Here is a 15778-nt window from a genome sequence, read left to right as displayed (position 1 = left end):
AAGCGCCTGCTTTATACATTTGCATTTTTTCTCCACTTTCCAAAGTTGTTTTTAAAACCCTGCAACTAATGGCCATGGAGCTTCAATTCCTTTCACGGGCTTCCCACGGAGCCGGGTACATTATCAGACACATGATGTGTGCTCGGACGTCTGTAACTAATAAATTGCTCTGAACGCCAAGGCTGATGGCAGTCTCTCTAGAAACTCGGCAAATGAATCGATATGTCTGGAGCAGCAGCCTTGTTTAAAAGAAAGAAAAACACCATGACCATAAAAAAGAAGTTCTTACCTGCTCTCAAACAAGCAACACTCTCGCCACAGGACGATTTTATTTAATTTCTTCAAAGGCCTGTTTTAAAATCAAACACATATGCCCACAACACAAGTATAGAAAATGTGCACACAACCATATGCTGCCTAACCCCACAATATGCACATGTCGAAACTGCCAGCTGACGGTCATAAAGGGTCATCTTAAATTCATTAGTTAAAAGGCCACGTTGATTCTGAATAAAATACAACTATAGAAACACAATAAAGCCATCGCGGGAAGCTTGTGAGCCCTCAAAATGAGTCAGTGTCAGTTCAAGAAAAGCTGAGAACAGGAGAGCTCTTTCTGCAACTGTAATTAACCAAAGAGTCGCCGAGGAAAACTTGCTCAATCCCAGATGTCAATTCAGCAGATGATTGCCTCTGCAGTGAACATCCTGGTACAGAAAGGGGAAAGGGTGTGGTGTGAAAATGCTCCTACCTGCTCTTGGGCCAACAAGGCCGTCTTCTTCATGACCTTCATGGCATAGACGTCGCCAGTTGCTCGCTCTCTTACCACCTGCACTTCAGCAAAGTGGCCACAGCCCACGAGACTTCGGAATTCAAAGTCTTTTGCTGAAGGCTGGAGCTCCTGTAACTCAGCGATGGTGTCGGAATCTGCAAGAGATGTAAGAGTTACTCCCAGGTGAGTGAAGCACTTTCCAATACACGCATCTTTATGAAAGCACAAAAAAAAAAAAAGAAAAAAAAAAAAAAAGAAAGGAAAAAAGTGTTCCTATGTGTTCCCTCGCTGTCAAAAGACATTTTAGTCACTTTCCCATCCGTCATGAATAATTATAAAATCAGCACAAAAGTGTTTTTATATGTTAAGTTTAAAATTAAGGGCTCCAGAAATTCCAAAGCAGTTTCCATGGTAGCTACGATTTGAATCCTGTAGACTCAGAAAATAGGAGGAGAACACAAATCAGGCTTTTCTTCTTCCTCTCTGAAGGCCACAGGGCAGCGTTTGGTCAAACGCGCTTATCAGCATTTAGACTGGTTCATAATGTGACGTAAGCAACACGATTCCCAACTCAGTCGACTTTAGAGCTGACCTCCCGCTTATCCCATTCTAGTGCTACTGCACAGTGTTATCCCACAAACCCATCTCTTTCGGATTGTCAGTAATACCTCCTTTCCCTTAATATGGAACAGTGCTACCAAAAAGAAAAAGAAAATGGAGCCCTGACATTTGCTCTGCAGCACTGACAGGTCACACACCTGGAAGGGTTTGCAACTATCTGTTTCTTTGCCTATGGTCGTACTCCTTTTTCAAGTGCAATCTCTCAGTCAGTATCTTAGTCTGCTCAGGCTGCCGTAACAAAATACCATAGATGAGGTGGCTTAAACAACAGGCATTTATCTCTTACGGTTCTGGAGGCTGGGAAGTCCAAGATCAAAGTGCTGGCAGACCGAGTTCCTAGTGGGAACCCACTTCCTGGCTTACAGACAGCCATCTTCTCACTATATCCTCACAAGATGGAGAGAGACAGAACCCTCGTCTCTCTTTTTCTTCTTCTAAGGACAACAATTCCATCACAGAGGCCCCACCTTCATGACTTCATCATCATATGAATTTGCAGGGGGACACAAACATTCAGTCCATAACAGGTGGAGATCCTGAATGTATGAAGTATGGATTAAATGGATGGCAGATTTGGAATCTACAGTATATTTACTGACACTCTAAGAACAGTAAGCTGGGACATCACTGGATATGCAATGACTCTCTAAGGATCTGAAAGAGGGAAGTGGAACAGCTGTAGCTGACTAAAAAATTCAATCCTGCACATTACAGAGAAGCTACATCAAATATAGGGGTTATGCTCCAAAGGAAGACAAGAGGAACACGGAATCAAAATTATTCTGGAGAATCCCTCAGAAAGGTGCCATGATGAGACCAAGAGACTCTTGATATCCCAGACAGACACTAAAGTCCTCCAGGCATTAGGGCAGGTTGCCCTTTCCATGGTTGGGCACCAAATAAACTCGGGAGCTACATTCTAGAGCTAAGCTCAACAAGTTATTCACACAATAGGAGGAAGTTAATCCAACAAGGGGAAAAGTCATTTCATTACCTATAGTCATTGAGCAGAATATTGATAAATTAGCCAATACAATGTTAACTGGTATCCACCTCCTTTCTTTGTTGTGTGGGTGGAGTCGCATTCACTTGGATCAAAGGTACACATGATGAACTCCACTGCACTGAGTGCCTTCCCACCTGTCTCTTCAGCCAGTCATCCTGAAAGCATTTCCCTTTGGTCCCTGGAGGAATCAGGCAAGCGTGGTCGGCACATCCGAATAAATTCATCATAACCATTGCGAAAAATAAATCTGGAGCACCTTTGTGGAGAATTCATGCAGAAGCAAGACTGAACGCTGCACAATATCTTCCTTCTGCCCTGCCATCCCTGTGCCAAGCCCTGTCTCTCTTCCCTGCCATTTTTCCAAGTTTCTTTCAGATCAAGTATTTGAGTTTTGAATTATAATTCCCCAAATATGCTGGCTTGCAACTTCCTGGGTTGAACCTGATTTTATTACTGCTTGCGCATGAAGCCAGCCTCTCCCAATTCTCTGTTAGGCCTTGGGTCCCTAAGTTGCTTACTGCATTTGTCCAACTCAACTCTGGATCCATCGCTGTAACCACCAGGCATTTCAGTCACACAAGTAAATAAACCGCTATAGACAGAACCACAAGGATACTCAGAATTCTGAGAAACCTTACCAAATTTTAGGTCTTTTTCCAAAGGCTTTGAATTATTAAGGTGAATGATTGAGATACTAAACTCAAGTCTATGACTATTACAAAAAAAAAAAAAAAAAAAAGACGATTCACAATTTCCCTCCATGCCAGCAGCTTCTGTGATTCCAAAACCACATCACACTTCAGCCCTGCACACTGTTAGTTACAGCATTTAAGTACCGAATATTGAGGTGGAAATGAAGACCCAAAGCATGGTAATGAAAAGGCAGTCAAAGCGTGACCTTGTCAGATAAACATTTGGACCCAGGGGCAAAAGCCAATACAGCACAGTGTATCGCTTCCTTTTCTGCAACTCAGTCATTCAACATTTCAATTTCTAGGAATTTGTCCTTCACAGAAACGTTAGCAGATGTGCTCGAAATAGACAGGAAGATATTCATCATGAGCACTGCTTGTAACAGAAAAATAATCAGAAATGACCTAAAGGTCCATCAGCAGGGAAGTGGAATCGACCTAAAAGTCCCACCCACATAAAACCATATTAAGCACATGAGGTAGCTCAATCTCCACTAGAATATATTACATATTCTTTAAGGGCAGGAATTTTTGTCAATGCTGATCACTACTGTGAACACAGTACCTAAAACGGAACCTGGCACACAGCAAGTGCTCCGTAAATATTTATTGAGTAAATACAATGCTAAGTGAGCAAAGCTAGTAGCAAAATATTACATACATATGATCCGCTTTGTGTAAAATTAAACAAAAGTAATGTAAGAACATACACGCAAAGGGTTGATAACTGCTTGTTGACTGGTACGCATGAGCTCATTATTCTCTTTACCTTAAGACCCACTTCAAAATGTCCATAATAAATATTTTATAAGGACAAAAAAAATTGCAACACTATGCACCAAACTGTTAACAGCAGTTATCTTAGATAAGATTTTGAGGGATATTCTCTCATTTTGACCTTTTATTTATTTTTATTTTTAATTTATTAGACAGAGAAAAAGGAAGAGAGTGCAAGAGTAGGGGAGAGGGGCAGAGGGGGGGAGAGAGGGAGAGAGATAGAGATAGAGAGAGAGAGAGAGAGAGAGAGAGAGAGAGAGAGAATCCCAAGCAGGTTCCAAGCTCAGCCCAATGTAGGGCTCGATCCCACGACCCTGGAGGATGGTGACCTGAGCCAAAATCAAGAGACTGATGCTCTAACTGGCTGAACCATTGAAGCACCCCATGTTTATTTAATTTTTTTTATCATTTGGACCTTTTATATATTTAATTTTGTATTATGTTTAGAATTGGAAAAAAAATTTCTTATAGTTATAACTCGCCCATACATACTACAGTCGTTAACATACAGAAGCTTTTGCCTACAGTAAATGTAGCTGAAAGAGTATAGGATTAAAGCTACCGTCAAACCACCAAGAATAGTCCAATGTCAACAATTATAAACACTTTGTTATTCATGTTTTATTTTTTTAAGTTTATACACACACACACACGCATGCACGCACGCACGCACACACAAGTGGGGAGGGGCAGAGAGAGAGAGAGAGAGAGAGAGAGAGAGAGAGAGAGAATCCCAAGCAGGCTCCACACTGCCAGGGCAGAGCCTGACACAGGACTCAAGCCCACGAACCGTGAGATCACGACCTGAGCCGAAGTAAGACGCCCAACCGAGCCACCCAGGAACCCCCATTCATGTTTTAATATCAGTTTATTTTTTACACAAATTCTACAATACAATACTTACAATTTTGCCCCTTAACTTTGTTCACTCAGCAACATAATCATTCGACCAATATTTACTGAACATCTATCATGTGCCAGACACTGTTTTAGGCACTGGGAATAGAACAGTAATTAAGAAACAAAAATCTCTTCCCTGGGTTCCCAGATGTGGGTTCCCTGTCCTACTTTGGCTCCAGCTAGGGATACCACTTCAGGACCATACCCACTGTCTCATTTCCTCCAACGGTCTCCATGCAGTAGCATGGAGTAGCAACGGTCTCTTATGTAGTAGCAACTTTGGGGCCCTTCTACCCATGTAAGAACACTTAGATTCCAAAACAGAAACTTAAAAAGAGGTTGGGGGGGGGGGCGGGGGAACCAGACATACTAACGTAATCACCCTTTTCCAATCACAGCCTCTCAGCCGTACTCTCCAGGAAGCCTCTTCAAAAATATGAAACAGTTCCTTGCAAGAGAATTCTATTAGAAAAATCTACATTTCGCTAAGCCTAAGCCCCCTGATTACTGAATGAGTCTAGAAGATCCACTACTTTAAAGTAACCAGAGGGCAGACTCAAGACTAATGAAGGAGCCGGTAGATGGCTTGATAAATTAGTCTGTCTCATAATTTCCCTTCCCCTCCCACTCCCTATTTGAGGATTTAAATATTCAAGAAAATAAGGTGGGAGTTTATTAAAAAAAAATATGGAATAATGAATAGTACCCAAGTACATTTCAAAGTTAAAGACCTACAATATATTAAATATATTTGGAGGCTGGTGGCTACCATTACTGGTTAACATTTATTATCTCCTGTGTGCCAGGCAACGTAAGCCTAATCTGTGCACTAACTCATTCAAGCCCCACACAGCCTTATTGGATATGCATTTTCCCCATTTTGCAGATAAGGAAACAGAAAAGACAAGTGGACATACACTAATTTTATCTACTGAAAACTCTCAGCTCCTTTGGGCACTTCCACATCCCCCATTCCATGAGACCCTGGTAATTGCAGTGCCCTGAACCCCTAGGCACCCAGAGGAGGCCCATAACACTTGACATCCTGGCCTGGCCCCTGGTCACGGGATAGACAGATGACCCAGAACAGAACCAGTTAAAATCTTTCCTGGGGATCCTATTAATATAGAGAGTGGAAAATAAATATTGCATAAGGTGTGGTAGCCATCTCCAAAGATGGTGCCAACGAATCACACACACACCTCCTGGAACTCACGCCCTTATGTCTAGACTCCCTGGCACATGGAATCTGGGCAGCCCCACGACTCACTTCAAACAAGACAATGCAGCCAAAGAGATCTTACGTCCCTTCCACACCTAAGCCCTGAGAAATGCCAGCAGTTTCCACCTTGGTGCTTTTGAAAGCCCTGAGCTACCATGTAAGAAGTCAACATCTCTACTAGAGAGACCATGTAGATCAGAGGTCAGAAAGCTTTTCTTTAAGGGCCAGAGAATAAATATTTAAGGCTCTGTAAGCCATATGGTCTCAGTCACCACTACTCAAAGGCCTTGTAGTGGGACAGCAGCCACAGGCAGTATGTGAACAAATGGGCCTGGCCAACACCTTCCAGTAAAACTTGCTTTACAAAACAGGGATCCCAGGCTGTAGTTGGCTAACCCTTGATGGAGAGACCACACAGGGAAGCCACTTGGAGAGCAAGAGGCCTGGAGACTTCACAGAGACAGGGAAAGGCCCCGTCATCCCAGAGTCCCAGCCGAGTCCAGCCTTCTAGGCAACATACCAGACACTGTGCAGGCCATCTTGGACTTTCTAGACGAGGAGAGTCCTGGGTGCCTGCAATCTTAGCCCAAGTCACATGGAGTGGAAACATCCTCAACCCACAGATTCATGAGGCGTAATACAACGATTATAGTTTCAGACCACTATAGTTCAAGGTGCATGGTTACACAGCAAAGTCGCATAAGGGAGGGTTTCTCAAACTCGGCACTACTGAAATTTTGGGCCAGATAATTCTATGCTATTCTGTCATTGCAGGAAGGTCAGCATTATCTCTGACTTCACCCACTAGATGCCAGGAGCACCCTTCCCTGCAAGTTGTGACAACTGAAAATGTCTCCCAAACATTGCCAAGTGTCCGGGGTGGGGGGGTAGGGAGGTGCAAAACCACCACTGGCCAAAAAACACTGATGTAAAGTAATAAAATACAAAACTGGGACACCAGCAGCCCACTCCCCCACATTGAGTAAGACACGAACAGGGTGTGGCCAAGGCCGATTTATGACTTTCATAGGGCCTAGGTACATCTGCCTTCATCAGCCTCTTCCTCCATTAAAAAAAAAAAAAAAAATCAGGGGGCGCCTGAGTGGCTCAGTTGGTTAAGCCTCCAACTTCGGCTCAGGTCATGATCTCACTGTGGGTTCGAGCCCCGCATCAGGCTCTGTGCTGACAGCTTGGAGCCTGGAGCCTGCTTCGGATTCTGTGTCTCCCTCTCTCTCTCTGCCCCTCCCCTGCTCACACTCACTTACTATCTCTCTCTCTCAAAAATAAACATTAAAAAAAGTCAAAAATTGTATTTTATGATACCACTGACAAAAGGATAAATATAACCCAAAATCACTATAATTATTTTGTTCATAGTTTTCTTGTTTCAAACTAAATTTAAATTAAATTAATGAAAATAAGTGCAATTTATTAAAATTAAATACTGTGCCTGCTATGCCTGCAGGATTATCGGCCCTGAGTGGGTATAAGGATGGAGCCAGTGGGGCACCTGGGTGGCTCTGTCGGTTAAGCGTCCGACTTCAGCTCGGGTCACGATCTTGCGATTCGTGAGTTCGAGCCCCACGTCGGGCTCTGTGCTGACAGCTCGGAGCCTGGAGCCTGCTTCGGATTCTGTGTCTCCCTCTCTCTGACCCTCCCCCATCCATGCTCTGTCTCTGTCTCAAAAATAAACAAACATTAAAAAAAAAAAAAAAAAAGGATGGAGCCAGAGGACTAACTCACATATCTGGATCCAGCCATGCCTAAAGTTTGACCCATCCCTGGATGGGATTCATGAGCTCAGTTTCATGAGCCATAAATTCACTTATTTGGCCTAAGCTAGTTTGAGTTGAGTTTCTGTCACTTGCAACCAGGAGACCTGACTTATCTGTTCTCCCAAATGCAACAGGTGGAAACTGACCTTAAAACTGAGTCTGCCTTCCTCAGAGCAGAGTTCCTACTCACTACCACCAACCACTAACTCATTCTGCCTGGGGCATTTTTGCAGTTTTCTCTCCCAGAACACTTTTCCAGAAAAACCTCTCCAAACTTACATTTGCGGACAAAGTTGCTCACGTGCTTAATCTTCATCAGAGCAGGCTGACTGCATTCTTCAAAGAGAACGAAGAGGGCATCTAATATCCCTTCTCGGGAAAGAGGAGACATCTGCTGTTGAGTCAGAAAGGGTGGTTTCCCCTAAAAACAGCAAACAGCAGATGGAGACACTGTCAATAATGAAAAGCTTTGATCAATAACATCCACACAGAGTAAATTACAAGCTACCAACTCTAACTGCTCACGACACACGCTAACAGCACAATTCTGTGGCTTCATTCTTTAAAGCGACATCAATGGAGAGTCATTAAGTTATCACTTGTACAATTCCATTATTGTGGGCTTCTTTCACCGGTGCCTGGGAAGAAAACCTTCACGAGCGTGCCATTGATAAGAAAAGGCCCCTCCTTCTTAACAGTCTGAGGCTCACGGGAACATTTACTCCGGACCCTGCTGGTTCTGACGTGTTTCCATGTCTCTACAATAGGACACAATGATTGCTATATCTTTCAAGTGCGCCCAGAGGTTTGCTAATATAACTGCAGTTTCTTTAATTTACTTGAACAATCTAAAGTAGTGTGAACGAAGTGCCCACACTGAAGCTGAATTTATTCATGACCTAGACCAACAGTTCCAAACTGGCAGACTGTATCTAGCCCACAGACATGTTTTGTTTGGCCTGCGGCATTTATTTTTTTTTTTTTTAAGTTTATTTCATTTTTGAGAGAGACAGAGTGTGAGCAGGGGAGGGGCAGAGAGAGAGGGAGACACAGAATCCAAAGCAGGCTCCAGGCTCTGACCTGGAGTCAGCACAGAGTCAGACTCAGAGCTCGAACTCACGAACCGCAAGATCATGACCTGAGCCAACAGTCATGATCAGACGCTTAACCAACTGAGCCACCCAGGCACCCCAGGCCTGCAGCACTTAAATTCGAATTTTCTGCCAATATTGAAAAATCAGGAAATTCCATTCAAAAGAAAGGGTGGGATTTGAGGGTTCTCCTAAAATACTGGAGGGTTGGGCAATATTGTCCCACATTCCCGTCTGGTGATGCTGAGCTGTGGTTGAGTGATGCTGCCCCTCTGTAGTGAATGTGTTCAGCAGTTCACTGCAGACCTCACTGCCAGTCTTCCATCTGGCCCATGTGACTCACTTATACTCACTTCCTGGCCCCTAGGGACATGAGTTTGCAACCTCTGGTCTAGAGCAAAGATTTCCATGGGCCAGGCTATGGATTGTGTGGGGTCTCTCTGCCAAGATGGCCACCAACAGGCCCTCTAACTCTGTAGGTGCTGCTGCCACTCCCGTCAAGAGCCAGAGTCTATTTCTCCTCCCCTTGAATCTGTACTTTCTCTGTGACTTGCTTTAAGCAACAGAAGGTGACACAAGTGACACTGTGCCAGTTCTGGGCAGAGTTCTAAAGGAGCCTAGCACCATCTGCTTTTCTCTTTGGGGAAGCCAGTCGCCATGTAAAAAAGCTTAAACCAGACGGGGGGTCAGCAAACTATGGCCCATAGGCCAATCTGGCCCACTGCCTGTTTTTATAAATAAAGATTTATTGGAACACAGCCACACCCATTCATTTACATACTGTGGCTGCTTTTGTGCTACAGTGGCAGAGTTGAATAGTTGGAGCTACTCCCAAAGCCTAAAATATTTATTATTTACAGAAGAAAGTTACCAGCCCTGGGTTAGATTACTGAATAATGAAGGACTTCATAGAGAAGTCAGCTAGAGGAAAAGTCAGATGCCCCAGCCAGCAGTCAGCACCCAGATGTTCCAGTCCTAGCCAAGCTCCCAACATAATATGGCCCCTTGAGTGACCCCAGCTGACATCACAGGGTAGAACAGAACTGCCTAGTTGAATGCAAGTAACCCACAGAATCAGAAGAAAAATAAATCATTGCTGCTTTAAACTTTGTGAGTGGTTTCTTACACAGCACTGGATAATAGAAACAGACTGGTTACATTGAATCACCCGAAGAACTTAGCCAAAAAACAACAAAAAAATTCTCTGGTGCTATCCCCGACCTACTGAGTGAGAATTTTCCAGGTTGTGGCTTAGAATCTGTTTTTTTGTTTTTTTATGTTTACTTATTTTTGAGAGAGGGAGAGACCAAGAACAAGCAGGGGAGGGGCAGAGAGAGAGGGGGACACAGGCTCTGAGCTGTCAGCACAGAGCCCGACGCGGGGCTAGAACTCATGGACCGCGAGATCATGACCTGAGCCGAAGTTGGCCGCTTAACCGACTGAGCCACCCAAGCGGCCCTTAATGTTTATTTTTGAGAGGGAGAGAGACAGAGCATGAGTGGGGTAGGGGCAGAGAGAGAGGGAGGCACAGAATCCTAACTAGGCTCCAGGATCTGAGCTGTCAGCACAGAGCCCGATGTGAAGCTTGAACTCATGAACTGGAAGTTCATGACCTGAGCCACCCAGTCACCCCTGTTGGTGTTTCTTAAAATGTCCCTTATTTATTAAAAAAAAAAAAAAAAAAAAAAAAAAAAAGTCCCTTATTTTTGAAGTGAAAGGACTGGAGATAATAGGCCTTTCTCTGTACATCCTTTACTTGGCAAAATAAAAAGCTGGCAAACCTAGATTAGCCCAGCAAATTTGTGAAATTTTGCTGGCTCAAAAACCTAAAAATCTGCTGCCCGCCAACAGAGAAGTCGTTGGAAAGTTAAGCAGAATGTTAGTAGAAGCTAAGACCCAATCTAGAGTACTTACCTGGATGGAAAACAAAATCACTACTCTATCTAAACCTTGGTAAAATAGCCCTGTACCGGAAAGAACAGTATCCAGTGCCTGTTTAGACAATTATCATGTGTATGCTACAGTTGCAAACACTAGCAGTTGTGGGGGCAGGAAGGAACTCATCATTAAAAAAAGATGAACTGGGGAGAAGCACAATCCTTGCTTCTATAATGACACTTAAATATAATATACATTTAATAAACTCTGACACACACTGGCAATGTCGCCAGTGGTTACATGTCTGATCTCTGGAGCTTGGCGCTGCCATTTACAAGCTGCGTGATCCTGGACAAGTCCTTGCCTCTCTTGCTGCCTGTCTCCTCCTATTTAAAATGTAAGTCAAAACAGTCCTTACATCTGTTCTGATGTGAGATAATCAGGAGCACGCTGGCCCTGTACCCAGCTCTCTGGAAGCCACACTTGTTACATAATGAGCACACTATAAGCCCTTAGTAAATTTTGTAAGAAGTTGGAAAAGTTTTGGAGTAAAATGTAGAGGGGCTAAAATGTGGCAGTACTCCAGTCAGCTAGGGTCAGAGGCAGACTATTCATTTGTGAAAAATATCTCATGGCTTAAAATGGCAACAGGGAAGATGGCATAGAACAACCTAAGCCTTCAGTCTGTCTCCACTGATCTGTTTGAACATTCCCCAATACCAGTATTTTGGGGGGGAAATGTCATCAAAAAAGTATTAGTATTTATCATCATACAGGCATCCATGCATAAATACCCTCCTAAATATAATTACTGTTAAGTAAACATAAAATTTTAAATATAATTTAAATAAATGTAAATTAAAATAAAATTTAAAAATAGAGTTACTGTTAAGTAAACATTACTGGGGCACCTGGCTGGCTCAGTCAGTAGAGCATGCAACTCCTGATGTCAGAGTTGTGAGTTCAAGTCCCACATGGGGTGTAAAGATTATTTAAAGTCTTTTTTTAAAAATGTATCATTACTAGGGCGCCTGGGTGGCTCAGTCACCTGGGTGGCTCAGTTGGTTAAGTGTCCAACTTCAGCTCAGGTCATGATCTCAAGGTTCATGAGTTCGAGCCTCACATCGAGCTTTGTGCTGATAGCTTGGAACCTGAAGCCTGCTTTGGGTTCTGTGTCTCCCTCTCTCACTGCCCCTCCCCTGCTCGTGCTCTCTCTTTCAAAATTAAATAAAAACATTAAAAATATTTTTTAAATTTATCATTACCATAACTAATATCATTTCTACACTTAACATTAATAATAGTTACCATTTATAACTATTGGCTTATCAAGAGCTAAGTGCTTTACGTAAATTATCTCATTTAATCCTCATGACAACCCTCTGAATTTGGTGCTCTAACCTCTATTTTCAAGAGTGGCAAATGCAGGCACCTTAGTAATTCAGTTGGTTGAATGTCTGACTCTTGGTTTTCAGCTCAGGTCACGATCTCATGGTTTGTGAGTTTGAGCCCCCACATCTGGCTCCACACTGACAGTGCAGAGCCTGCTTGGGACTCTCTCTTTCTTTTTGCCTGTCACCCATTCATGCACTCTCTCTCTCAAAATAAATAAAATAAAACTTAAAAAAAAAAAAGAGTGGCAAATGGGTTCAGAGAAGGCAAATGAGTCACTCAAGGTAACACAGCTAACTAGTGTGGGGCCAGGATTCAAACCTAAATCTTCACTACTATCCATATTGTCCCCCTGACTTGTGAATATATAAGTCAAACAAGGATTTCTACACGAACAATGTTTCATCTACATCAAAAACAAAAGAATTAGAAATCTACTTGGAAATTATTTCCTGATAGTAAGCTTTAATACTTCTGGGGTGATAGAAATGTTTTCTATCTTTCTTTCTTTCTTTCTTTGTTTTTTTTTTTTTTTTTTTTTTAAGTAGGCTTCATACCCAGCACAGAGCCCAACATGGGGCTTGAAGTCAGGACCCTGAGATCAAGAGTCAGATGCCCAACCGACTGAGCCACCCATGCAACCCAGAAATGCTCTATATCTTGAATGGACTATGGTTTTCACAGGTGTGGGTATTTATCAAGCTTTGTTTTGTTTTAAATAAACATCTCTTGAATGAAAATAGGATTACACCTATAGCAATTATGGTCAAATATTTTCTCGATAAATTTTGTTTTTCTTTCTTTAATAAAAGGACAACAGTATAGATGTGTAAAGTGTGAGAAATGATTTTTTTTTAAAAAAGAGAGATCTCCTTTCAAGGACAAGTTCAGCTATCTACTCCTCTGTCCGTACAATGGCTCCTTTTTCCAAAACTATCAGCAATATAAAACATCCAATGAGATTTCTCCTAGAAGATTAGCCTCAGTCCTATAAGGATAAGAGCAACAAGGAGGGGCCAAGGGAACACACGCAGGTGAAAGAGTTGGCAGCCTGTTACCTGGAAGAAATGATTCAACCTGGAGGCCCGGCTGGCAATGGGTTCAGCAGCACCAGCGTCCAGCAGATTCCTTGCTCCATATTTGAACTTCAACATCTCTCCAAAGGTGAAGAGATACAGGAGCAGAGCAAGTGTGTGCTACCAATTTGAGGAGGAAGAGCCTGAAAAATCCTGATCTTCTTCAAGATGTTGGGCACAGGGAGGTAAAAACAGTCACCACACAGGTCTTAGGAAGTTCAGTCTGGCAAATCTGACATTAAAGAGCAGATTTTTATTCACTATAACAGGAGGTAATACACTTATCTGACATAGTCTCTTACTTATAAATAAATTTATTATCTACTCCACCTATAGTGTAAGCCCTTGCTCCACAAGGGCTTACACAGAGCCAGGACACATAGCAAGTTCTAATAAATACTTACAGAATCAATGACTTAAATAAGTAAATGACATAGTATGTTGGAAAGTAATACGTGCTACAGGGGTTAAAAAAGGAGAGAGGGAGAGAGCAAGGTAAGGGCAATTGGTGTGTGTGAGCAATTTTTAACAGTGTAGTCAGAGTAGACTTCACTGAGAAGGTAACTAACATTTGAAGCAAAACCTGAAGTGGGTAAGTAGTAAGTCTTGCTGTTGGGCGGGAGAGGGAAGAAAAGTGTGCCGGGCAAAGGGAACAGCCAGAACTAAGGCTCTGAGGCAGGACCTGGCCTTCGCTAACAATAGCAGGGAGACGCGAGTGACTGGAGTGGCTGGAGCAGAGGGAAAGGCACTGGAAGTAGGAGGTGACGGATGGTACCAAAAGTGAAGACACAAAATTGTCAAGATCACACGGATAATAGGGAGCTGCCGCGCTCCACTAGCCGGAATAATGCAGTTAATGCGGACAGGTAAATGAGGCAGGGCGGATCACACACGGGACCCCACCCTGTTTAAGAAGGATCTCACAATTCCTCCCGCCCCACGGCACCACCTGCAGACCTTTCGGCTCCCTCGGAGGGGGACCCGCGCACCTCCAGCCTGGGAAGACCCTCAGGCCCCCGGCAGCCTTGGAGGCGGCAACACCGCCCTCCCCGCAGCGGAGGGGAAAGCCGGGACTGGTGTGGGTGGAGGCGGCCTATCCCCGGGTTTGCAGAGTGGGGTGGGGGAGATATGGGCGTGCGGGGTTCACACTCACGCTCCGCCGACCCAGCCAGTGCGCGTTCTGCTCCGCCCGAGGTCTCCCGCCTCTGCATTTGAACCCCGAACAGCGTGGGCGGGGTTCAGCCGTGTCCGGGCCAATCAGAGTGCCCGCTTCTGGGAGGAACAGCTGCGTGTCAACAAAGTTCCGCCTAAGTCCTAAAAGGGATAGGGGAAGTGGAAGGGAGAACCAATCAGATTGTTACTTCCTTTGACTCGTGACCAATGGAAAACGGGCAAGGGCAAACGCGGCCGGGCAGGTCCTGGAAGTTTGAAATTGACGGTTAAGCAGGGTGCTGCATTTATGGAATTGTTTGTTTGTGTCTAGGATCCCTGAGGAGGTCGCCAGGGCGCTGTCCTCTGTCTCCTTGCGAGGAGGAAGACAGCCAGGCCGCCCTGATTTTCTTGTTCCTTAAATCTGGCCCAAGTAGGGGGCACCTGGGTGGCTCAGTCGGCTAAGCCTCGGACTTCGGCTCAGGTGGTGATCTCACGGCTCCTGAGTTCGAGCCCCGCCTTGGGCTCTGGGCTGACAGCCTGGAGCCTGGAGCCTGCTTCGGATTCTGTGCCTCCCTCTCTTTCTGCTCTTCCCTCGCTTGTTCTCTCTGTCTCTCAAAAAATAAACATTTTTTAAAAATTGGCTGAAGTAAGAAGTGTTTGCTATTTGGGGAAATCAATTTGTTCTGTGCTACAGCTAAGGCAGCTTGAACTTCAACGTGCCTCGGTTCCTGCCACTTTGGGCTGATTGTCCGGCAACAAATAGGTAAACACATTGAAATCGTCAGAAAGGACATTTTAAAATCACTTAAACGCAGGAGATTTCAACAGGCACTTCACTAAAGAGGAAATCCATATGGCCAAAAAACGTATAAAAAGGTGCTCAATCTCATACATAATCATGAAACACTGCGATATAATAACATGCACTCCTCCCCCCAAAAAGGGGAGGAAGTTCTCGCAGTGTTTTTCAAAGATGTGGAGCTTCAGTCATTTATACATAGCTGACTATGAATTAGTACAGTGTCTTTGAAAAAGTTTGGTTCTATTTGCTGTTGAAGACAAGCATATCCTACGACTCATATGCCCAAGAATGGACAAATAATATTGTATCACATAATGCCAAAAACAAAAATAAAACAAAAACTAGAAGCAATGCAAATGTCCCATTAGCAATACAAAGTATACTGGAGTGTTTTCATACTATAATGAAAAGGAATAAATACAGCTAAACACAATGACATGAGTTTTGACATGATGCTGAATGAAGGAAATGACAACAGAACAAAGGATGATTTCATTAATACAAATTTCAAAAGCAGACTGTTTCCAAAACTGCAAGGGAGAGATGTGCGCACAGGTGGTAAAACCATAAGAAAGCAAAAGCCAGGATAGTGGCCCCCTGGGGTGAAAATGGAGGCTATTCA

The 15778-nt window shown here is 43.7% G+C and overlaps 1 protein-coding gene across 5 annotated transcripts in view; it reads right to left on the bottom strand.

Annotated features, from left to right (window-relative positions):
- Positions 1 to 13494, bottom strand: part of CIT (citron rho-interacting serine/threonine kinase) — a 159550-nt gene extending 146056 nt beyond the window's left edge. For all 5 annotated transcript variants that reach the window (XM_049619259.1, XM_049619261.1, XM_049619262.1 and 2 more), the window contains exons 1-3: positions 13185 to 13494; positions 8045 to 8186; positions 752 to 927 (exon numbers count right to left, since the gene is read on the bottom strand). In XM_049619259.1, coding sequence (XP_049475216.1) covers positions 752 to 927; positions 8045 to 8186; positions 13185 to 13280 — 414 coding nt within the window. In that variant the 5' untranslated portion in view covers positions 13281 to 13494. The remainder of the gene's footprint in view (positions 1 to 751; positions 928 to 8044; positions 8187 to 13184) is intronic.
- Between the last annotated feature and the right edge of the window lie 2284 nt (positions 13495 to 15778).

This window comes from Panthera uncia (assembly GCF_023721935.1).
Source record: "Panthera uncia isolate 11264 chromosome D3 unlocalized genomic scaffold, Puncia_PCG_1.0 HiC_scaffold_8, whole genome shotgun sequence".
Lineage (NCBI taxonomy): Eukaryota > Metazoa > Chordata > Mammalia > Carnivora > Felidae > Panthera > Panthera uncia.
Note: the sequence above shows the minus strand (reverse complement) of the source record. Positions and strands in the feature narration are given on the sequence as shown.